The sequence below is a fragment of the Triticum aestivum genome, chromosome 3A (genome assembly GCF_018294505.1).
Source record: "Triticum aestivum cultivar Chinese Spring chromosome 3A, IWGSC CS RefSeq v2.1, whole genome shotgun sequence".
NCBI lineage: Eukaryota > Viridiplantae > Streptophyta > Magnoliopsida > Poales > Poaceae > Triticum > Triticum aestivum.
The window spans coordinates 364,878,846-364,902,089 of NC_057800.1; the positions used below are offsets into that span (position 1 = coordinate 364,878,846).

General features: G+C 49.1%; 1 protein-coding gene across 2 annotated transcripts; it reads left to right on the top strand.

Moving 5' to 3' along the window:
• The first annotated feature begins 791 nt into the window (after positions 1-791).
• On the top strand, positions 792-20,480 carry LOC123061298 (PITH domain-containing protein 1). 2 transcript variants are annotated; one of them, XR_006428873.1, is made up of 11 exons: positions 792-1,039; positions 1,189-1,269; positions 1,996-2,045; positions 17,136-17,213; positions 17,316-17,373; positions 17,452-17,501; positions 19,605-19,713; positions 19,795-19,856; positions 20,058-20,109; positions 20,227-20,366; positions 20,411-20,480. XR_006428873.1 is itself a non-coding variant. In XM_044484363.1 (10 exons), exons 1-9 carry the CDS (start codon positions 956-958, stop codon positions 20,098-20,100), a joined length of 615 nt encoding a protein of 204 aa, XP_044340298.1. In that variant the 5' UTR covers positions 792-955; the 3' UTR covers positions 20,101-20,109; positions 20,227-20,480. The 2 variants fall into 2 exon arrangements, 1 of the variants encoding a protein (XP_044340298.1); XM_044484363.1 differs by having other exon boundaries at positions 20,227-20,480.
• Positions 20,481-23,244: the final 2,764 nt, after the last annotated feature.

A 23,244-nucleotide genomic window follows, 5' to 3' on the forward strand; every position in this document is an offset into this window, starting at 1 on the left:
GGATAACAGAGGCCAGACAAGGATCTGAAGAAGAAGAAGAAGAAGAAGAAGAAGAAGAAGAGCAAGAGCAGTGGCAGAAGTAGAGGAAGAAGTAGTAGTAGCAGCAGAAGAGGAAGATGAAGATGAAGAACTACCAGCAGCAGCAGAAGAGGAAGATGGACTTGCATCTAGTTAACATCGACGATGAACTTTCCCCTATTCAGCCATATGGCTCTTCGTAATCTATACTGCCATTTGATAGTAGTTAGGATGAACCGTAATTTGTTTGGTAGCCAGGAGTAAACCTATTCAGATCGCGTATGGTAAGGTCACCACCGCTGAGAAGTGGTGACAACACCTTATGCAGGTTGTAATCAAACAACGAGTCATATGTGCGCTTAATGTGGTGCAGCCAACCAAACGGCGGGTCAACATTAGTTCCCTCATGCAGCTAACATATATACAGGTAATCAAGCTATGTGCAGATGGTGGTTTATAGTCTGTTTTTCTCAGTCAGGTCTATCTAAAAATCACATGCAATGTGCCAAAATCGATGCGGGCAACCAAACATGCCCTAGATATCTGGACTGGTCTGAACATTTTTGTTAGCCGTGTTGTGTGGCTGAAAATGCACGATGGTCTGATTTAAATATGTGCGGCCGACTAAAGTAAACTAATAAAAGGAGAAAAAAGAAAAGAAAAAAAGAAAAAAAGAAAAGGAGACAAAGAAAAGAAAGTCCAGACATTTTTGTCCGCGTTGGATCCTAAAAATGTCTAGACGGTTCGATTTTGCGGGCGGAAAAACTAAAAGGGGGAAAAGAAAAGAAAAGAAAACCCTCAAAGCCCTAGTACCTTCGTAGACGCAGGCAGTCAGCAGCCGACCAGAAGGCAGCAGACGCAGAGCAAATCCAAACAAGAACACCAGTAGTGCTGCATTCGCAGCGAGCGAGGAAGAGGAAGAGGGTAAGAGAGAGGGATGGCATGCCTGCACGATCACGAGTGTGGGGATCACAACTGCGCCGCCGATTGGTCGCTCTACAATCACATCGACATCCCCAAGGTTTCTTCCCAATCTCTCTCCGTCTCTCTCTGTAAATCAGAATCTTCGCTGTAGCCTACTGTATTACGAGTGCAAAATCTTCTATTACTACTGCAGAAATTCGAGAAACTGTGGCTCTGAATCTTCCCCGTTTTTTCCACAACCTGCAGGTGGTGGCTCTGAACGAATCTGTGGCCGGGAGCGTCAAATCGGTCTTCAAGTCGTGGGACCAGCGCCTCGAGACTTCCGTGGTATGTACCGAGATCCTTGAATTAGACATAACCCATCTTCTTATGAGTGTCAGTGCTTATTTTCTGCCAAATATGCCAGGAGTTAGACGTTTCTAGATAACCTGTCACTGATATAGAAAAGTTTCAGTATCGATTGCTGTGTCCCTATGTGGATTATACTCGTCTCCTTTGGTATTACATTAGAACGAATAGAAAATTAGCAGCTTTCTGTGCATCCAGTAGGTACTATTTGTCCTTATAAAACTATCACTGGGTACTTTTTTTTATCATGCCACTAATGTCATTACTGTCATGATTACTGAGGGCTACAATTTATTTTTCACAAGTACTAGTAAAGATGTCTATAAAGCATAATCCTAGCGCATAGTAGGAAAAGGGAAATTGCCAGGACGTCTGAAATATTAAACGGGAGAAACAGTAGGCCAGCAGGTTTGGTATGCATTATGCAGACATTTTGAGCTCTATGTTTTATTACCCTTTATCCTCCATGTTACGCAAAATTGCCATTCTTCTGCATGCGAATTTGGATATTACTTATGTTTGTTGTATCAGCTTATCAGTCTTGACCCTAAATCCTGTAAGGTACAATGAATCAAGATCAGAATACTGATGCTGTAGCTTACAGCGTTTATTCAGTGACAAGTGATATTTTCACTCATAACCCGTTACTTAAGTTTCTTTTCATACCTGTTACCTGCACTCTTATGAACATTCTTGCTGCACCAGGGTTTTCTGGAGAGCAATGAGGGTGACCCTGAGTTACTTGTTTTCATCCCGTAAGTAGCTTACATCACTTAATGATAATTGGATATATATCTGTGTCTTGGCTTCTTTCTTTTCCATCCCCTTCTGCTGTATAAACTTGTTATCTCCGCTGAGGAATTAACAGAAACGGTGGTAGCCCGGTTCGAAAAAAAGATATATGTGTGTGCCTGCCCCACTCGGTTTCTTAAATTAATTACATCATTGCTTCACTTGCCTTAAACCCACACAAGCTGAATATTTTATGCCTTCAAATGCAGAATTGACAGCTTTAGTGTCTAGGACACAGAATTTGTGGTGTTATAGTTATGGAAGGCATTAGGTGGATTCTTTTAGTTCGGTCATTTCATAATTTTTAAATATTAATCATTTGGTCATGAAGTTGTGCTTAATTTTTCTAGGCTAGTGCTTGTGGACGAAGGGGAGCCTTGGCGCAGCGGTAAAGCTGTTGCTTTGTGACCATGAGGTCACGGGTTCGAGTCCTGGAAACAGTCTCTTGCGGAAATGTAGGGAAAGGCTGCGTACAATAGACCCAAAGTGGTCGGACCCTTCCCCGGACCCTGCGCAAGCGGGAGCTACGTGCACTGGGCTGCCCTTTTTTTAGTGCTTGTGGACGTGCACTGATTAACTGTCACAAGTTGAACTATTTTATGCCTTCAAATGCAGAATCGACAGCTTTAGTGTCTACAGAAATTTGTTGTATGGAGAGTCAAGAAGTTCTCATCGAAACATCAAGAAATTGTGCTGTTACAGTTATGGAAGGCATTAGATGGATACTTTTAGTTCATTCATTTCATAATTTTAAAATTTGAATCATTTGGTTGTGCTTAATTGTTCTAGGGTAGTGCTTGTGGACGTGTATTGATTTATACATGTTGTCTTCTCTGATTATTATGTCTTTGTCACCTGGGGGCATTGTCACCCTTCTGGCTTCTGTCTGATCTGCCTTTGAGATCCGTGTAGCATCTTTTAGGTCTGTCATTGATTAGACCTCCATTTGTCTAATAGCACTGAGACGAGTTCATTAGTAGTAAGTAGTAACCAGATTAAACGATGATATTGTGTATACACATGGATCTATTTTTGAGGAATCTTTTTTGAGTTCATGGAGAACTTCTTTTAGGTAATAAAAGTCTTAATCACAAACCAATTTTTTTGTACTATTATAGAAAGTTAGTAAGTTATTGTATTTTTGACACTATTAGGGTATCTTTTTGGTCAAGTATTCATCATCTCACATTTTGATACCCCTAGTCTGACACATACTCTTCTAGAACCGTATTAGTGTGATCATTATCATGCTTCATTGATTGAATCCTGGCGAAGGAATGATGATAGCATTTGCACAAATCACGAGGCATGCATTGAACGGAGATAACATGGGGTGACACTGCCACCCAGAGGGGTGACATAGTCACCGGGTGTTAAAAAATCCACACTAATATATACATACATATATATATATAACTTTGTTTGCTGGTTTGGTGCCAAGCAATCATTCATTACAACTGATTTATGTGGAACACATTTGTGCACTTTTAGTCGTTTAGGCAAGTCCTTTTTTGCACACCCTTCCATAAATTATTTCAATTATCCTGAAGGAGTCAGAAGCAACATGGAGAAATAGAAAGAGGCCAAGAAGAAAGCAATCATTCATTACAACTGATTTCTGTGGAACACATTTGTGCACTTTTAGTCATTTAGGCAAGTCCTTAGCTGTGAGTGAAGCAAGGGGTCGGGGCCTATGATGAGCTTTGTTAGTGACTAGACACGGGAAGGAGAAAGGGGCATTTACAACATGGTGGAAGTCCGCCAGAGGAAGACAAGGGATCTCAACCAAGTTAAATGCATAAAGGACGAGGCAAAATGACTCCTAGTGGAAGATGAGGTCAAGAATAAAGGAGTCGTTCAAAGTCATACTAATTACCGAGGAATTAAGCTTATGAGTCATACTATGAAGCTTTATGAGAGGGTGATTGAGCATCGCTTGAGAAAAGAGACGAACGTCACAAAAAATTAATTTGGTTTGTGCCCGGGAGACCGACAATAGAGGTGATTTTCTTGCTACGTCAGCTTATTTAAAGATATAGGGAGCATAAGAAGGATGTACACATGGTTTTCATCGACTTGGAGAAGGCATATGACAAGATACCGAGGATGGTCATGTGGTGGTTGCTAGAGAAACATTAAGTCCCAACAAAGTACATTACCCTCATCAAGTATGTGTACGGTAAGTTGTGACAAATGTGCGAGCAGGTGATAGTGAGAACAACACCTCCCAATTGCCATAGGACTACATCAAGGGTCAGCCTTGAGCCCATACATCTGTTAGACCTTTCAACCTGAGCATTGATAGTTGTGGATGACACTAGGAGAGTTGGGACAATTTTCGTTGGTTTATTTCTCACACAATGCCATGCCAACCTGAGGGGTTGGGGATACATATTTATAGGCTGCTAGCCAGCCAAGGCATATGCTAAGATGCTGCTAAGATGCCAGTCTAAGATGCTAGTCTAAGATGCTAGTCTAAGATGCTAACTGACAGTCCTTGATGGTCAAGAACAGAACTCTATCCTAACAGCCAGTCCTTGATGGTCCAGGACTTTATCCTCCTAACTGCCACAAGGACCATGTGCTGCAGCCCCACAAGGGCCCTAGTACACAGACTTATCCATCATTCTCCCCCTAAGTCTTGTACGTCGTCTTGTGGGAGAGTTGAATCATCCCAATCCTGGAGCAAAGTTCGAGGAACTTGACCCTCCCAAGGGGCTTGGTGAGCAGGTCTGCGAGCTGATCCTTGGTGTTGATGTAGCTCGCCTCGATGCTCCCTTCTTCCACACAGCTGCGGATGAAGTGATACCTCAGTCGGATGTGCTTGCTCCGTTCGTGGAACACGGGGTTCTTTGCCAGGGCCAGGGCGGACTTGCTGTCCACCAGGAGCTGCACCGTTTTGGTGTCTTGAACGAGAAGATCACCAAGCAGTCGAGCAAGCCAGAGCGCCTGAGTGCAGGCGGTGGAGGCCGCTATGTACTCAGCCTCACAGCTGGACAGGGCCACCACCTGCTGCTTGACTGATTGCCAGCTCACGAGACACTTGCCGAGGAAGAGGAGGATCCCGCTCGTGCTCTTGCTGGTGTCGATGTCGCCGGCGTGGTCGCTGTCGCTGTACCCGACGAAGTGTGCCGCCCCAGGACACCTAGGGTAGTGGAGGCCGTGGTCGAGGGTCCCTGCTATGTAGCGGACGATCCTCTTCACTGCCTGCTGGTGTTCCGACGTTGGTCGCTCCATGAACCGACTGACATAGCCGACGGAGAATGCCAAGTCCGGCCGTGTGTGAGTGAGGTAGCGAAGGCTCCCCACAAGGCGTCGGTACTGCGTAGCATCCACTTCCTCCGTCGTGCTGTCGCGGCTTAGTTTCAGCCTCTCCTCCATCGGAGTGAGAGCTGGATGGCAGTCGGTGAGCCCAGCTAGCTCAACGATGCGCTTGGCGTAGGCGGACTGTCGAAGCGCGATCCCGGAGTGGTCCTGGTGCACCTCAATCCCTAGATAGAAGGAGAGGAGCCCCAGGTCACTCATCTGGAACGTGGCCTTCATGTCTTCCTTGAACGCCGCCACCTCTGCATCTTTGGTGCCGGTGATCACCAGGTCGTCAACGTAGACGCCCACCAGCAGGGCATTTCCTCCACTCCCCCGTCGGTAGACGGCAGCCTCATGCGGGCTCTGCTCGAAACCCATCTTCTTCAGCGTGGAGTCCAGCTTGGCGTTCCACGCCCTGGGTGCCTGCCGCAGGCCATAGAGAGCCTTGCGCAGGCGGAGCACCTTGCCCTCCTGGCCGGGAATCGTAAACCCCGGTGGCTGATGCACGTAGACTTCCTCCTTCAAGTCGCCGTTGAGGAATGCCGACTTAACGTCCATGTGGTGGACACGCCAGCCCTCCTGGGCAGCCAGCGCAAGGAGAAGTCGCACGGACTCCATCCGTGCCACGGGAGCGAAAGCGTCGTCGAAGTCGACTCCTTCCTGCTGCAAGAAGCCTCGGGCCACCAAACGAGCCTTGTGCTTGATGATGGCGCCGGCTCCATCCCTCTTCAGCTTGAACACCCACTTAAGGGTGATTGGGCGGTGACCTCGAGGGAGATCAGCAAGCTCCCAGGTGCGGTTTTGCTCGACCGCATCCATCTCCAACTTCATCGCGGCGCGCCATGCCGCGTCTCTCTCGGCCTCTGCAAAGGACCGTGGTTCGCCGTCTTCACACACGAGCTGTAGCTGCGCCTCCAGGTCACGTGGCACCAGTCCTGGCACCGGCTGGTCGCCGAGCACATTATCCATCGTACGGTACCGCAGTGGTTCGCCTCCATACCATGCGTCGACCCGCTCCTCGTCGTGAGTGAGCGGGGAAGCGAACTTCATCGGGTTGTGCTCTGCGTGAGCTGGTGCTGATGAAGACGAGCCCGGAGTGGCGACCGCCGGGGCTGGAGTATGCGGCGTCGCCGGTTGTGGTGTCGTCGGTGTAGCAGGCGCCGGAGTCGATGTAGTTTTGGGGGCCGGGGTAGACGTGCCCGGTGAAGAGGAGCTGCTTGCTCCCCCAGCTTCCTTGAAGTGAGTGTACTCGACAATGAAGTCGTCATACGTCGGCGTCGAGCCGTCGTCCACCGCCTTGTCCCATTGCCACCCTCGCCCTTCGTTGAACACGACGTCTCGCGCTGTGCGCACACGTTGTGTCTTTGGGTCGAGGATGCGGTAGGCCTTTGAGCCCTCCGCGTAGCCGATGAAGACTCCCGGAGTGCTCCTGTCGTCGAGCTTGCCGATGTGGCCGAGCTCCTTGGCGAACGCAAGGCAGCCAAAGACCCGCAAATGAGAGACCGCCGGCTTCCGCCCATGCCAGGCCTCGTACGGAGTTCTGCCGTCGAGTGCCTTAGTAGGAGAGCGGTTGAGGATGTAGACGGCCGTTAGCACCGCCTCTCCCCAGAAGACAGCCGGCATCCCTCTCTGCTTGAGGAGAGCCCGAGCCATCCCCACAACCGTCTGGTTGCGCCGCTCGACGACGCCGTTTTGCTGCGGGCTGTACGGCGCGGAGTAGTGGCGCTGGATGCCCTCATCGGCGCAGTACGATGCGAATTCAGCCGCCGTGAACTCGCCGCCGTTGTCAGTGCGCAACACACGCAATTTGCGGCCGCTCTCCGCCTCCACACCAACCTGCGCGCGCCTGATGGCGTCCGCCGCTTCTCCCTTACTGCCGAGGATCATCACCCACATGTAGCGGGAGAGATCGTCGACGAGCAGCAGGAAGTAGCGTCGACCTCCTGGTGTGGCTGGCGTCACCGGGCCGCACAGGTCTCCGTGCACGAGCTCCAGCTTCTCCTTAGCCCGAAAACTCGCCTGTTGGGGAAAGGGGAGTCGTCTCTGCTTTGTCAGTACGCAGATGTCGCAGAACTGCTCCACATGGTTGAGGCATGGCAGGCCTCGCACCATCTCCTTGGCACTTAGACGCTTCAGGGCCTCAAAGTGAAGGTGCCCAAAGCGCTCATGCCACTGCCACGCCTCGTCGTCTCGACGGACAGCGAGACAGACCGGTTGTGCCACCTGCACATCAAGGACGTAGAGTCGATTTTCACCTCTGGGCACCTTGGCGAGAAGGCGACGCTGGCGATCCCAGATGCGTAGGACCCCATGCTCAATCAGCACGCGTGAGCCGTTCTCATCCAGCTGTCCCAAGCTGATGATGGAATTCCTTAGCGCGGGGATGTAGTAGACACCGGTGAGCAGCCGGTGCTCTCCCATCTTGGTGGTGAAGATGACGGAGCCGACGCCCTTTATCTCCACAGCGGAGGCATCCCCGAACTTGACGGAGCCTCGCGCATCGGAGTCGAGCTCGGCGAAGAATTCCCTTCGACCGGTCATGTGGTGGGTGGCGCCGGTGTCGAGGCACCACCCCGTAGCCTTGTCCTTCCCGGAGCCATCGCCGAGAAGAGCGTGTGCTTTTGGCTCATCGAGGTGGATGAAAGCCTTTGCGACTGGAGTCGCCGAGGGTAGCTCAATGCTTGCATGCGCCATGAACAGAGCCGTCTCCTCCTCCTTCGCCTGTGCGACGTGAGCCTGGCCTTGTCGTGGTTGCCGACACTCATTGGCCCAATGGCCAAACCGGCCACAGTTGTGGCAACTGTTGTCTTGTGCCGGCCTGGGCTTGCCAGCGGCGCCGTCCTTGGCGCCTCCGCGGGCGTCACCTTCGGCACGTCCTTGTGCCCTGCCCGGGGGGCCTCTTCGCGCCTTACGCTGCTTGCCACGCTTGCGGCCGCCCGTCGAGGAGGAAGGCTCCCCCTTCTTCTTGTCACCAAGGCTGGGATCCCACTGCTCCCGAGTTAGGAGCAGCTTCCCGCCGGTGGTGACGGGCCCCGAGGGGGGCTGTGGCTCGTCGGTGTCGACGACCTTGAGTCGACCTATCGCCTCCTCGATCGTCATCGTGGAGAGGTCCAGCAACGACTCGATCGAGCGAGCCATCTGCTTGTACTTCTCGGGAATGCACCGAAAAAGCTTCTCGACAGCTCTCTCCTCGGTGTAGGTGGCATCGCCAAACTTCACCATCTTCTGCAGCAGAGTGTTGAGACGGAGAGCAAAGTCATCAACGTCCTCACCTGGCTTGAAGCCCAGGTTCTCCCACTCCTTACGAAGTGCTTGCAGGGTGGACTTGCGAGCACGGTCGCTGCCGATGCGTGCTGCGGCAATGGCGTCCCAAGCCTCCTTGGCAGTCCGCTTGTTGGAAAGCGAGAACTGCATCTCGGGCGGGACTGCGGCGATGAGGGCGTCCAGCGCCCGTCGATCCTCTAGGTGGTCGACGTTGCTGTCCTGGACTGCCTCCCACATGCGCCGCACCTGGAGCCTGACCTTCATGATCCCGGCCCACTCGACGTAGTTGGTTTTAGTGAGGGTAGGCCACCCAACACTGGAACCAACATCCCTGACCACAGTCCGGACCTCGTAGAGGCCGCGGTCCTGGTCGTTGCAGCCGCCGTCGCGGTGCGCGCCTCCACCTGGAGCGCGGGCGTGCTCGGTTGCCCACTGCGCCGTCCGCTCCTGCGCCACTTGGCACGATCTGCGTCGGCGCCGTCGTCCGCAGGCGCGGAGCTGCTGGAGCTGCCGGGGCTGCCGCGGAGTGCCTTGGCATCCGCCGTAGCCTCACGGGCTGCTTCTGCTGCTGCTGCTGCTGATACCTCCGCCCTGGCTGCTTCTACCTCCGCTCTGGCTGCTGCCAGCTCCGCTGCAGCCAGCCTCGACACTCTTGCCGCCGCAGCAGCCGCTGCTACAGCCGCTCGCTCACGCTCCTCTGCCACGGCGCGCTCGGCCTCTTGCCGGCGCCGCATGCTCGAGGTAGCCGTGTGCTGAGAGCGACCTGCAGACATGGCTCGCTGCAGGGGGGCTGTTGCGTGAAGAGGAGGCTGATGAAGACGAGCTGCTGCTCGACAGTCCGGAGGGAGGAAGGTAACCAGAGGCAGACGGAGCAGCTGCTGCTACCGACTTGGGCTGCTCACAGGAAATGCTCAGGGTGCAGGTTAACCTGGGACCTCTGATACCACTTGTTAGACCTTTCAACCTGAGCATTGATAGTTGTGGATGACACTAGGAGAGTTGGGACAATTTTCGTTGGTTTATTTCTCACACAATGCCATGCCAACCTGAGGGGTTGGGGATACATATTTATAGGCTGCTAGCCAGCCAAGGCATATGCTAAGATGCTGCTAAGATGCCAGTCTAAGATGCTAGTCTAAGATGCTAGTCTAAGATGCTAACTGACAGTCCTTGATGGTCAAGAACAGAACTCTATCCTAACAGCCAGTCCTTGATGGTCCAGGACTTTATCCTCCTAACTGCCACAAGGACCATGTGCTGCAGCCCCACAAGGGCCCTAGTACACAGACTTATCCATCAACATCTTGGCCTTAGTGATGGACGAGGTCGGAAACAATATACAAGGAGATATCCCTCGAGTTCTGTTTGGATGTAGACATTCAAGGCCTCCAAATTGCATTGGCTCCAATATTAAATCTGCATGACATTTTTTTTTGCGATTCAAATCTGCATGACATTGATATCGACATTCAACCCGAATTCTGGTGTTTGGATGGTGAAAATATTGAATTGCACATTGTTGTACACATCACTGGCCTTTCATCTTTTTCTCTTTCTCTCCAGCATTGTAACACCCACGATGCGGCTATATCTCCCATGTGTCGGAGCATGACTTAGAGGCATAACCGCATGGTAGGCATGTCGTAAGAGGGGTAATCTTTACACAACCCATGCACTGAATAAGAAAGAGATAAAGAGTTGGCTTACAATCGCCACTTTACACAATACATAAAAATAGCATTACATCATCCAGAATACAATCAAGGTCTGACTACGGAACCAAATAAAGAAAGACAACCCCTAATGCAAAAGATCCCCGATCGCCCCGACTGGACTCCACTACTGATCAACTGGAACGAAACAACACAACGAGCACGATCTTCATCGAACTCCCACTTGAGCTCAGCTGCGTCATCTGCACTGGTATCAACGGCACCTGCAACTGGTGTTGGAAGTAATCTGTGAGTCACGGGGACTCAGCAATCTCACACCCTCGCGATCAAGACTATTTAAGCTTATGGGTAGGGAAAAGGTAGTGAGGCGGAGCTGCAGCAAGCACTAGCAAATATGGTGGCTAACTTACGCAAATGAGAGCGAGAAGAGAAGTAAAGCACGGTCGTGAACTATAAGTGATCAAGAAGTGATCCTGAAACTACTTACGTTCAAGCATAACACGAGACCGTGTTCACTTCCCGGACTCCGCCGAGAACAGACCATCACGGTTACACACGCGGTTGATGCATTTTAATTAAGTTAAGTGTCAAGTTTTCTACAACCGGACATTAACAAATTCTCATCTGCCCATAACCGTGGGCACGACTTTCGAAAGTTCAAAACCCTGCAGGGGTGTCCCAACTTAGCCCATCACAAGCTCTCACGGTTAACGAAGGATATTCCTTCTCCCAGGAAGACCCGATCAGACTCGGAATCCCGGTTACAAAACATTTCGACAATGGTAAAACAAGATCAGTAAGACCGCCCGATGCGCCGACATCCTGATAGGAGCTGCACATATCTCGTTCTCAGGGCAACACCGGATGAACACTACGTACAGCTAAAACCAACCCTCAAGTTTCCCCGAGGTGGCGCCGCAAGTGGCTCTGTTTCGGACCAACACTTAGACAAGCACTGGCCCCCCGGGGGGGGGGGGGGTTAAAATAAAGATGACCCTTGAGTCTGCAGAACCCAAGGGAAGGTGATAGGTTGTTAGTGCAAATGTAAAACCAAGGTTGGGCCTTGCTGGAGGAGTTTTATTCAAGGCGAACTGTCAAGGGGTTCCCATTATAACCCAACCGCGTAAGGAACGCAAAATCAAGAAACATAACACCGGTATGACGGAAACTAGGGCGGCAAGAGTGGAACAAAACACCAGGCATATGGCCGAGCCTTCCACCCTTTACCAAGTATATAGATGCATTAATTAAACAAGGTATATTGTGATATCCCAACAAATGTCTATGTTCCAACATGGAACAAACTTCATCTTCACCTGCAACTAGCAACGCTATAAGAGGGGCTGAGCAAAGCGGTAACATAGCCAAACAACGGTTTGCTAGGAAAGGTGGGTTAGAGGCTTGACATGGCAATATGGGAGGCATGATATAGCAAGTGGTAGGTATCGCGGCATAGCAATAGAGCGAGCAACTAGCAAGCAAAGATAGAAGTGATTTTGAGGGTATGATCATCTTGCCTGAGATCCTCAAGGAAGAAGAACGAGTCCATGAAGAAGACAAACAGACGTAGTCAAACGGATCCTCACAAACGCGACGTTATCGGAACTAACCCGAAGAAGCAACACCGAAAAGAAGCAAACAACATAGTAAACAACCATCACATAAACATGGCATGATGCACAACCAAGCATGATGCATGTCCGGTTTAATTATGCATGGCATGGCAAAGTGCACAAACAAAACTATAAGTTAAGTGGAGCCCAATATGCAACGAGTTGCATATTGACGGAGCATCACATCAATTATTTAGTTCACTCCCGGTTAGGTACTCAATAATATTAAATGTTGGTTAACATGACAAGAGGTGAAGCATATGAAAAACTACCTATCCAGACAATTTAAATGGGGCCGGAAACATCAACCAACAATTCCAGTAAATCCCCATATGCATTAGCAATTTAAAGCAACAACAATTTAAACATATTAAATGTTATTATCATGATGTGGATGACATGTGCAAATTTTATAAAAATGTTGACATGAGCATATTATGAAGCATTTGTCATCGTGGCGGAAACGAAAAGGGGTGCCACGGTCACGACAACGGAAATGGTGCCACGGCAACATTCTGGTTCCGGTAATTCGATTGAGATACCGATGCAAAGGAGAAGTGTGCGGTTGCGTGCAAAAGATGGTGGGGCGCTCCCGGATACCGGGTGTCCCATGAGTAGATGGCATGGAAGCGAGAGACACTACGGACACGGTGCAAACACGAGCATCTCAAACATCGCAAGCATTCGTTCACGGACGTCGTCTCGGGGTTATACCTTCGAAGCGTGCAAACGAGACGGTTCGGGTTCGGTGCAAAGTAGAGGAAGTAGACGTTCACGGCCGTAGTGGAAGTAGCGGTTCACGTTTCGTTTTCGGAGAGGTACTTGAATCCAATGTCTTCGGGGCGACGGTAGTTGTACACGGTTCATAGTCGTTCATAGTCATGGCGAGGAACTTGACGAAACCCAAGGCGACGGTAGTTGTACAGGGTCCACGAGTCGTCGATCGTTCGGGGTCCGACTTGCGGGTCTTGTCGACATGAAGGGGTACTTGGCGTTTTTGTGTAGCCGAACTTGAGGGGCACCGACATCGTGGTACTTGGCGTCCATGGGTACTTGACAAAGACGAAACGGAACGCAACGGTTGTAGTGGTACATGGCGTCCAGGGGCTTCGCGGGTCATTCTGTACTTTGGCGTTCGGAGCGGTGGTCGTTCGTGTGCCGTAAGTCGTGGTACTTGCCGAACTTGGTGAATCCAAGTGTCTCGGCGGCGGCCATGGTACTCCCTGATTTGGAGGGTCTTGACAACGACAACAGGGCCAGCGGTGGTGCACGACGGCAGCGAGAGCTTCAGTGGCATGCAACGCACGACGGCGATGCTCGGGGTCCATGGAGGGGCACAGAGGCAAGCAGGCAACGAGGCAGGGGCGACGTAGGAGGAAGCAGGGGTGCCGGACGCGCGTGGAGAGGCTCAAGGTCGAGCTCCTGGCGCTGGACAAAGACGGCGCGAATGGAAGAGGAGCCCCGCAGGGGAGCTAACGGAGGGGGAGCAGAGGAGGTCGCAGCGGCGGCCTGGACTCGGGCAGGAGCGGCAGAGTGGAGCAGAGCAGTAGCGCTCGTGCTCAGTGGCGGGGCAGCGACTTCGCGGCGTAGACGGAAGCAGAGGGCGACGTGAGACAGGGGCGTCGGAGTTGGCCTCCAGTGGCGGCTCGGGAGGCCCGGCGCGGCGGAGGGAACGGCCACGGCGGGCGCTGGTTGTCGGCAGGGGCTGCAGCGGCTGCAGGAAGCGGGCGGCGGCCATGACGCTCGAGAAGGCGCGGGGAGGAGAAGGGAGGAGGCTGCTGAGGGCGACTGGTGCAAGGGAGAGGGCGAGAGGAGGGCGCTGGGAGGAAGAGAGATGGGAATCGGGTGCGGGGCACTGCTCCCTCTCTCTGGCGATGCGTGAAGGTGCGCGAGGCGGCGGGAGGAGGAACGAGGAGGAGGGGTCGAGGGGAGATGAGGATCGGGCCAAATCACGCTAGGGTTAGAAAGGGATGGGCCTCAAGGGGGTTTGGTGGGCCGGCCTGGCCTAGTGGCATGTGGTTGCTGGGCTTCTTCTCTCCCTCTCTACTCTGATTTTTCTCTTTTCTATTTATCGCATAAACATAAATAGAAAGAAAGTACAGAGGGTTTGGAATGGATGTGAGGAGAGAGGGACATATTTCTGGAAACCAAGAAATATGCCCGATTTAATAAAAGTGGTTTGGGAATTTTTAAGGACAGAAAAATAATTCAAGTTTGAATTAAAATTCAAACTTGAACCATTTTTGAACCCAACCAAAACAACTCCAAATGATCTGAAATTTGACAGAGAGGGTTTAGGCATGGTGAACTAGCATCAGGAAAAGAAAGAACATTTCTCGAGGAGGGGAAAAGGTCACTTGCCAAAATGAAAGAAAGAAGAAGGAATGAGGAGGTGATGATGCATGATCATACATGGAGCATCCAACAATGTGACATGCATGAATATGACAATGCACATGATGATTATGAGAACGCAAAAAAATACAAGAGGCACAAATGCACATGACAATGATGGGCATGGCAATGCAATATAACCAAATGATGAACATGATGCAAGAAGCAAAATATGACAATGACACTCATCCGATCATGGCAACAAACAGTTCAGACACACAACGACAACGAGATAAAAGGAAGGCATCTGAAGCTCCGGTCTTGGGGCGTCACAAGCATGCTCTCTCCTCCATGCAAATTTAGAGCATGATTGGTTTGATGCCAAAAATTGGCATGACAACATTTGGCAAATGCCAAAATATTGGCTAGTGCTTGGTTAGTTACCAATTTCACTTGCCAACCTCACAAGAGTTGCCAATTTTTGGCTACTTTTGATATTGCCAATTGTTGGCTTGCCAAGTATTCGCAGTGCCAAATGTTGGCATGAAACCAATTAGCCTTTTAACTTTCGTTTCCCTGCCGGAATCGACCCCCATGACGGCCTGCACAGCCCCATGCGCCACAAGCACGAACACGAGGAGTGATGCGGCAAGCGCGCCCCCCGCGAGCGTGGTGAGGATGGGCAGCACAATCACGATCCGCTCCACGCGCACATGTGAATGGGGTGGGAGGGGGCTGCCGCCGTGGTCCTCTAGCCAGTCTCGGCTCGTGGAGGGCTCGCAGACAGGCAGGGGCAGCCATGGGGGGAAGCGGCATCCGTCGCCATGGGAGGCAACAAACAGCTGCTGCTGAGGGGATTGAAAGCATGAGCGATAGGCGGTTGGGCGCACGCGCGCCGCGTCTGAGATATGGGATGATTGTCTTCCCGCTTCGTGCTGCTGTCCCTCTCCTACGCGTGGCATTTTTCTTTTTCCAGGACCGCTCCTCAAAGGGGTAAGTGGAGACTAGGGGTGAGCGTTGTCGAACTTGCCACAAAGTCAGTGGGTGAAGTTCCGAATTCGGGCAAAGTGATGTGACATCCTAGTTTAATAGGATTGATAGTACGACCCATACCAATAAGGTGCATCTTCTTTTTTGGAAGCTCATCTCAAAAGAACCGCTTGGTTAAGCGTGCTTGGCTTGGAGCAGTTTGGGGATGTGTGAACGACCAGGAAGTTTCTCAGGGTGCGCACGAGTGAGGACAGTGTGCCGGAAAGACTTGTGTTGGTTTGTGGGTCAGTCTAGAGCCTATAGGATAGTTAGGAGTAACTACTGCCAGTGCGGGAGTGGCTGGTGTGTTACAAGTGAGGCGGGTGGGGACAGCGGGCTGTTCAATATCACGCTTCAATTCCAAGTCTTTCCGAGTCTGAGTACTGTTCCAAACAACAAAATTCGGGCTGCCCAAATGCCAATGTTTAATTCTGGGCCTCATTGCCAATATCCAAACAGTGCCTTGGTGTGTGGTCTTTGCTGATGATGTGGTCCTAGTTGACGAAAGTAGGTTGGGTGTCAATAGGACATTAGAGTTGTGGCGACAAACTTCAGAGTCCAAGGGGTTTAGGCTTAGTAGGACCAAGACCGAGTACATGACTTGTGATTTTAGTGCTGTTAGGTGCGAGGAGGGAGAAGGGAGAAGTTAGTTTCGAGGGGCATATAGTGCCGAAGAGGGACACCGTTCTATACTTGGGAGTTGGGATCAATGCTCCAAAGCAATGGTGGTATTGATGAGGATGTTAGCCACCGAATCAAAGCGGAGCGGATGAAGTGGTGGGAAGCATCTGACATCCTCTGTGACAAGAAGGTCCCACATAAGCTAAAGGGTAAGTTCTATAGGACTGCAATCAGACCTGCAATGCTATATGGAGCAGAGTGTTGGCCTACTAAGAGGCAACACATCTAAGAAATGAGTGCCACTGAGATGCGCTTGCTAAGGTGGATGGGTGGCCATACAATAAAGGACCAAATTAGGAATGAGGGAATACGAGATGAGGTAGGGACCTATTGAAGAGAAGCTTGTCCAACACCGGCCAAGGTGGTTTGGACATATCCAACGGAGCCTTCAGAAGCACCAGTAAATAGTGGTATTCTTAAGAGTAGCCAAAATACTAGGAGAGGTAGGGGGCGACCAAATTTCACATGGGAGAAAGGCAGTAAAAAGAGACTTGAGGATTGGAATGTACCTAGGGATTTGGCTCTTGACAAGACTGCATGGAAATCAGCAAACCATATACCAGAATCTCGATTTATTTTGTTTACTTGTACTTCCTCTCTTCTCTTTTGGGTTCTCACAGTTTTCTGTTAGGTTTCATCACTAGCCTACCCCAATTTGCTTGGGACAAAAGGCTTTGTTTGTGTATCCTGAGTCGGAATGCTTCATCAAGGGTTGTATGTAGACAAAGCAAGTTATAAAAAAGGGCAACCTGGTGCATGTAGCTCCCGCTTGCGCAGGGTCCAGGGAAGGGTCCGACCACTTTGGGTCTATAGTACGCAGCCTTTCCCTACATTTCTGTAAGAGGCTGTTTCCAGGACTTGAACCCATGACCTCATGGTCACAAGGCAGCAGCTTTACCACTGCGCCAAGGCTCCCCTTCAGACAAAGCAAGTTATCCGTGTTTTATTCTGTACTTCTGCCTCTGTCTTTATTTGCAATGAGTTCACGATCCATATATATTACATTTGGTTTGTGTTACTTTATACTCGACTATACTGGGATATATCATTTTTATGCTTGTGTTAATAGCTAAGACATGCTTATTCTCTCGTTTCTGCTTGCAATTCCTATCAGCAATCGTTAACATGTTTCATTTGTTCCTTTTTCTTGTAGATTTACCTCAGATGTGAAGATCAAGAGCATCGCTGTTGTTGGTGGTGCTGATGGAACAAGTCCTTCAAGAATGAGAGCGTAAGTTTTAGAATTCTGGCTTCTCTCTTTCATGACTTACCCAGTGTTTTCTTCTTGAACCATAATAGCATGAAATTTATAAAGAATGTCGACTTGTCACAGATTTATCAATAGAGAAGGTATTGACTTTTCTGATGCTCAAAACATGCAGCCTGTGCAGGTATGTTTTTAGTTTGTTTATTTTCTTATCCATCCACAAGAAGAAACTCCAGCTGTAATTTGAGATTGTTTGTGCCAGGAATGGGAACTGGCAGAGAATTTGCAGGGAGTTCTTGAGTATCAAACCAGGTAATTTTAGTAGTTACTTGTTCTGCTTGTGCTACTTAATACATGTTCATTTATATTGCAATATTTAAGTTAGAAGAGAAGTCCATATTTCAACCCTGAATTGTCACCAAAGTCTAAGAAACAACCTGAACTTCAAAACCGTCTACTTTACAACCCCAAACTCTCAAAATTGGACAAATATCAACCCTCCTCTCCTCAAACCAGTTTTCGTGGCTGTTTTGGCCGGTTTTGAAGAGTTGACCGCCTAGTCAGCAACCAACTCAGCCGCCACGTCAACCAGGCATCTAAACCTAGTCTCTCTTTGTTCAGTCTCTCACCCTGAGCAGCGTCTCTCACACAGCCCAGCCGCCGCCACTTGGGACGCCAGCATCCCGAGCCGCCGCCGCTTCTCCCTCCACCCTACCAGATGCTTGTCACCCGCTGCCCATTCTCTCCCAGCTCGCAATAGCAGTTGACCTGACGCCGCCAGGCCCGAAGGGCCATATACCCCTGCGCCGCCGGTGAGTGGAGGGCGGCGGCGCGGAACCACAGCCGGCCATCTAGACCCAGCAGCCCTTCGCCCTTCACCTATGTCGTGCTCAGCAGGCTCACGAGCATCGGACTGGGTGCGGTGGACGAGCACGGTGAGCACCAAGCGAATTGCAACGGCGCGCACACTTGGCATGATGAGCCCACGGCCGGTAGAGGAAGCTAAGAGGACGGGACTGGAGCATGGCGAGGCGCACGTCGCTGCTGGGGCTGAAGGCATCGCCGCCTCAGGGGAGGGCCAGGGACAGAGTTACTTTAGGGCAAAACTGGGCCTTGGCCCGCCCAGGGCAGCAGAAAACAGTGAAGGCTGGGAGTAAAAGTGGCCCTTAAAGAAGAAGTATTGTGTATAATTCCTTAGTCTGGGCCGTCCTGTCCCACCCAGCCCTTTTGATGTTGCTCGGCCACTGGGGAGGGCACATGGCGCTCTCGGAGAGGAAACACGCCGGCTCCGGCTGCTGTTGATAGAGGGGAAGAGGTGGGTGCAGGGCTCCATGGATTCAGCCGCTGGCGCATTGGTGGCCAGCAGGAGAGGGGAGTCCAGGGCAGGAGCCCGTGCACGTTGGTGGACACTAGGAGAGGGGGAGCTCCGATCCATGCCCGGGGGTGGCGGCATCAGGCCGCAGGGTCGGGGTGGGGGAGCAGGGCCCAGCTCGTGTGAGGGCAGAGTGGCGGCACTGCCGTTCGCCGGCCACCAGAGAGGGTGGTGATGGGTCGGGGTCACGTACGTGGCGGCAGCAAGCTTGGTGAGCCCGATGCGGCTCGGAATGGGAAGAGAGACAGGGCTGGGCATGGGGCTCGCTGATGTGGCAGCTGACTAGGCGGGTGAACCGGTCAAAACCGGCTTTGTCTTTGAAAACCGGTTCAAGGTTGAATCTTGCATGGTTTTGATAATTCAGGGTTTTGATAAGTTTCAAAGCTCATGGTTGATTCTTAGACAAATGGGCTAGTTCAGGGTTGAAATATGGACGACTTCTCTCTTTGAGTTATATTGTAATAGTATAATATAGATAGTAGTGAGTAAAGATATTCAAATTTAGCCTCTCAAATGTAAGCTTCAAATATATGTAGATGATATGCTCCATTAGATAAGATGCCTTTTACTGTTGTATAAGTTGGAGAATACCATCATATGATGTGAGGATGGCGTGTGAGGCCTCCAACACATCACACATGCCTGTGACAATTCGGCAATCTTTGCGATTCCTCGGAGAAGAAATATAGGGGGATTGTAACCATAACCCCCCCCCCCCCCCCCTCTCTTTTCAATACAATGAAACGCAAGCTCTTTTGTGTTTTCTTGAAAAAAAAAGAAATATTGCCTACAGCACATCTCTACTGCTCGGCTAAACTTCATTAGATACATATGCTCAGTGTTGTATGAGTCAACAGTAGTCATTTTGTGAATAGGGTATTAGATTTAAGTATTAGGTCACTTCTGTTTTCATGTGTTTACTGAGTTGCTTCTAATTACCAAGTTTTAAATCCTGTTATAGTTTGTACTTGGAGTAGCTTGTATTGTTAGCTCTCTTTAACTTTTTCCTCTCTTGGCCTTTTGTGTCTTGCTGTTATTGTCAGGTATTCAAGGTTCCAAGGTGTGGCCAACTTAACTCTGCATTTTCCTGATAACTTTGGTGGTGATACGACTAAGATATATTACATTGGTTTGCGTGGTGAAGCTACTCAGGTACATCGTCAAGATGTTTGTTTAGTCTGGAAATATAGCATGCAATGCTGATGTGTGACTGATCCACACCATCTACTGCAGAACAAAAGGGATGTTGTGGCCACAATTGTGTATGAAGTAATGCCCAATCCGTCTGATCACAAGTAAGCTTTGTTAAATTTTGATCTATTTCTTTGTGTTGCGATGCATCTATTCCGAAATTATTATAGAGCTGGATATTGATTTACCCGGTGCCAGCACACCATGCAAACGACTCTTCAGCACATCATTGTTGTTTCTTGATGATGCTTCTATACTCCCAAGCATCCGAGGACTTTTGTAATATCTCGCCCTTCTCTGTGCAGAACAAAATCCGAGACTGGAGGTGGTTTCTCACATGTTGAGTAGGCATGTCAGGTAAGAATGGTAACATCTAGCGTTGTGAAGTCACGCACAGTAATAATCTGCACTTTCTGTTCGGCTGCTACCGATTTTTACTTGTTTTCCAATTGCGGTGACATGCTTCCTCGGCAGATCCATGTCTGGGTGCTGCTCTCGGTTGGAGAGAAACTTGACCTCTGATGAGTTCTGTATGAATAAAACCAGTCCAGCTCTTAGATTCGTAGTTTTGAGAGTAAACCAGTGTATTTGTCGGTTGTCGATGGCTCGATGATGTAACTTAACTATGTTGCCTTGTGGTTGCCGGTGGCTCGATGAGGTAACTTAACTATGTCGCCCATGCTGTCATCAGAGTTGCTAACAAGTACTATGATTCTACCGATCTCCAATTGGTGGTACTTTTCCTTTCTTTCATTCAGTATTGGGATCAGGGCGTCTTCAATGTTACAGAAACATGGGGTCTTAAACCAAAGAATAGCCTCCAACATGGGTCTTAAGCCAAAAAATAGCCCAAGACCCACCCTCAAGCATTATGAGAAGAGGTCTTAACAACAAAATCGCAAGACAAGATTAAGACCAAGCCACAGCAAATATTAAAGACGGTAAGACAAGGCCGTCAGGAATAAAGAACTATACAATCTCTCACATGATTTGAGGGTTTAAAACTAGAAGAGAAAAAAACTGACATGTGGGCTCTTTCAAGGCCGTTGTTTTGCGTCGTGGCTGAATGAAAAGCATCTGGAGCTGATAGAAACTGAGAGAAGTTTGGTAGAAGCTGCGGGAAAAGCGGCCCGAGCTAGTACAAACTAAGAAAAGCTGGTGTGAGCTGCTTAGAAACTGAGAAAGCTAGTAGAAGCTGAGAAGGCCATAAAGCTTGTTTGACAACTACTTTTAGGATGGTTGATGAGCCTATAGGTGATGGTGAAAGCATGAATCTTGAAGATGTTATTTAAACAGTGATTTATCTGGTTATGTTGTATATTACCTTAAATGACATGATTTAGTGATCTAAACGCTCTTATATTTCTTTATGAAGAGAGTAACTATCACTAGAACTAGATGAGACCCCATGGGTTGCTGCGGTGATTTTAATGGAAAAAATGCATAATTTATTAGGTGCTATGTAAACAACTAAAACTACTTAAAGTCACATTTTAATAGTATTCCTGATTCAAACTTTTAAAAACATTAAGAAAATATGAGGCATATAGCAAAATAACCTATAAAAGACAAAAAAAGATTTAGTTAAAAGAAGGTGAAGGATCAACTATACATGTATGTTCCAAGCGTTCAACATATATACCATGTCGATGAGAGCACACAATCTAGTGTGAAATATTAACTCATAACTTACATGCATGAACTGATGGTGTAACATGGCAGTGCTCCATATAGATGTACTAATGCAAAAAGTGACTTATAACTCAAGTGCATGATTTGCTGACGTGGGACGGTTGCATGGCTAGATAAATAGGTAGTGAGTTGTAGCTATTTAGCAATAGAGGAAAAGAGTGTTGTTTCTAAAACAATGAAATATCAATTATATATATGTATGCTCCAAGCGTACAACACACCGTGTCTACGAGAGCACAAAATATAATGCAAAATAAATAATTAACCGATGATTTAGATGCATGAATTGATGATGTGGTAGTGCTGCATGGATATGCTAATGCAAAAAATATACTTATAACGTACATGTATGGCTCACTGATGTGGCATGTTTGCATGATAAGGAAAACAGGTAATGGGTTGTGGTGCATGTCACAATTTAACGCAATGTAAAACCCACTTCGAATGCACTAATACATGTTGCAGTAGAGGATTCTTATGCATAAATCGAACAGATGCTAGTGGATCAAGCTAGCAATCTAACGACTACGACAATTTTGATGATGTGGAAGTGCGCATGCAGAGATAATTAGAAGTAGTGGGGATCTCTCTCTTAGATATATAGGATTCCAGTAACATATGCAGACATACACACAAGTCTTTGCGCACAAACTAGTCACCCTCTCCGTCGTCCTCCTGTCCATCGCCGTGTCTCATCAAAGCGTCTACAATGTTTTCATGAGTGACATTCACGATGACATGCTTAACTCCCAAATTAAGGCCATAAACTGGTGTAGATTGCTCAAGTATAAGCAGACTTGAGACCCGATGTGTTGTCATTTGATGAACGAGATCACATCATTAGAGAATGATGTGATGGACTAGACCCATCCGTTAGCTTAGCACTATGATCGTTTAGTTTATTGCTACTGCTTTCTTCATGACTTATACATGTTCCTATGACTATGAGATTATGCAACTCCTGAATACCGGAGGAACACCTTGTGTGCTATCGAACGTCACAACATAACTGGGTGATTATAAAGATGCTCTACAGGTGTCTCCGATGGTGTTTGTTGAATTGGCATAGATCGAGATTAGGATTTTTCACTCCGTGTATCGGAGAGGTATATCTGGGCCCTCTCGGTAATGCACATCACTATGTGTCTTGCAAGCAATGTGACTAATGAGTTAGTCATGGGATGATGCATTATGAAACGAGTAAAGAGACTTGACAGTGACGATATTGAACTAGGTATAATGATACGGATGGTCGAATCTCGGGCAAGTAACATACCGATGACAAAGGGAACAACGTATGTTGTTATGCGGTTTGAACGATAAAGATCTTCATAGAATATGTAGGAACCAATATGAGCATCTAGGTTCCGCTATTGGTTATTGACCGGAGATGAGTCTCGGTCATGTCTACATAGTTCTCAAACCCGTAGGGTCCGCACGCTTAATGTTCGGTGATGATAACTATTATGAGTTATGTGATTTGATGTACCTAAGGTTGTTCGGAGTCCTGGATGAGATCACAGATATGACGAGGAGTCTCGAAATGGTCAAGACATAAAGATTGATATATTGGAAGGTTATGTTTGGACACGGAAATGTTTCAGATAGGTTCAGGCATTTTTTGGAGTACCGGGGGGTTACCGTACCCCCCCCCCGGGGGGGGGGGGGGTTAATGGGCCTTCATGGGATTTAGTGGAAGAGAGGAGGAGGCGGCCAAGAGGAGTGGAGCGCCCCCCAAGCCCAATCAGAATTGGGAGGGGGATGGCCCCCCTTTCCTTCTCTTCCTCTTCCCTTTCCTTC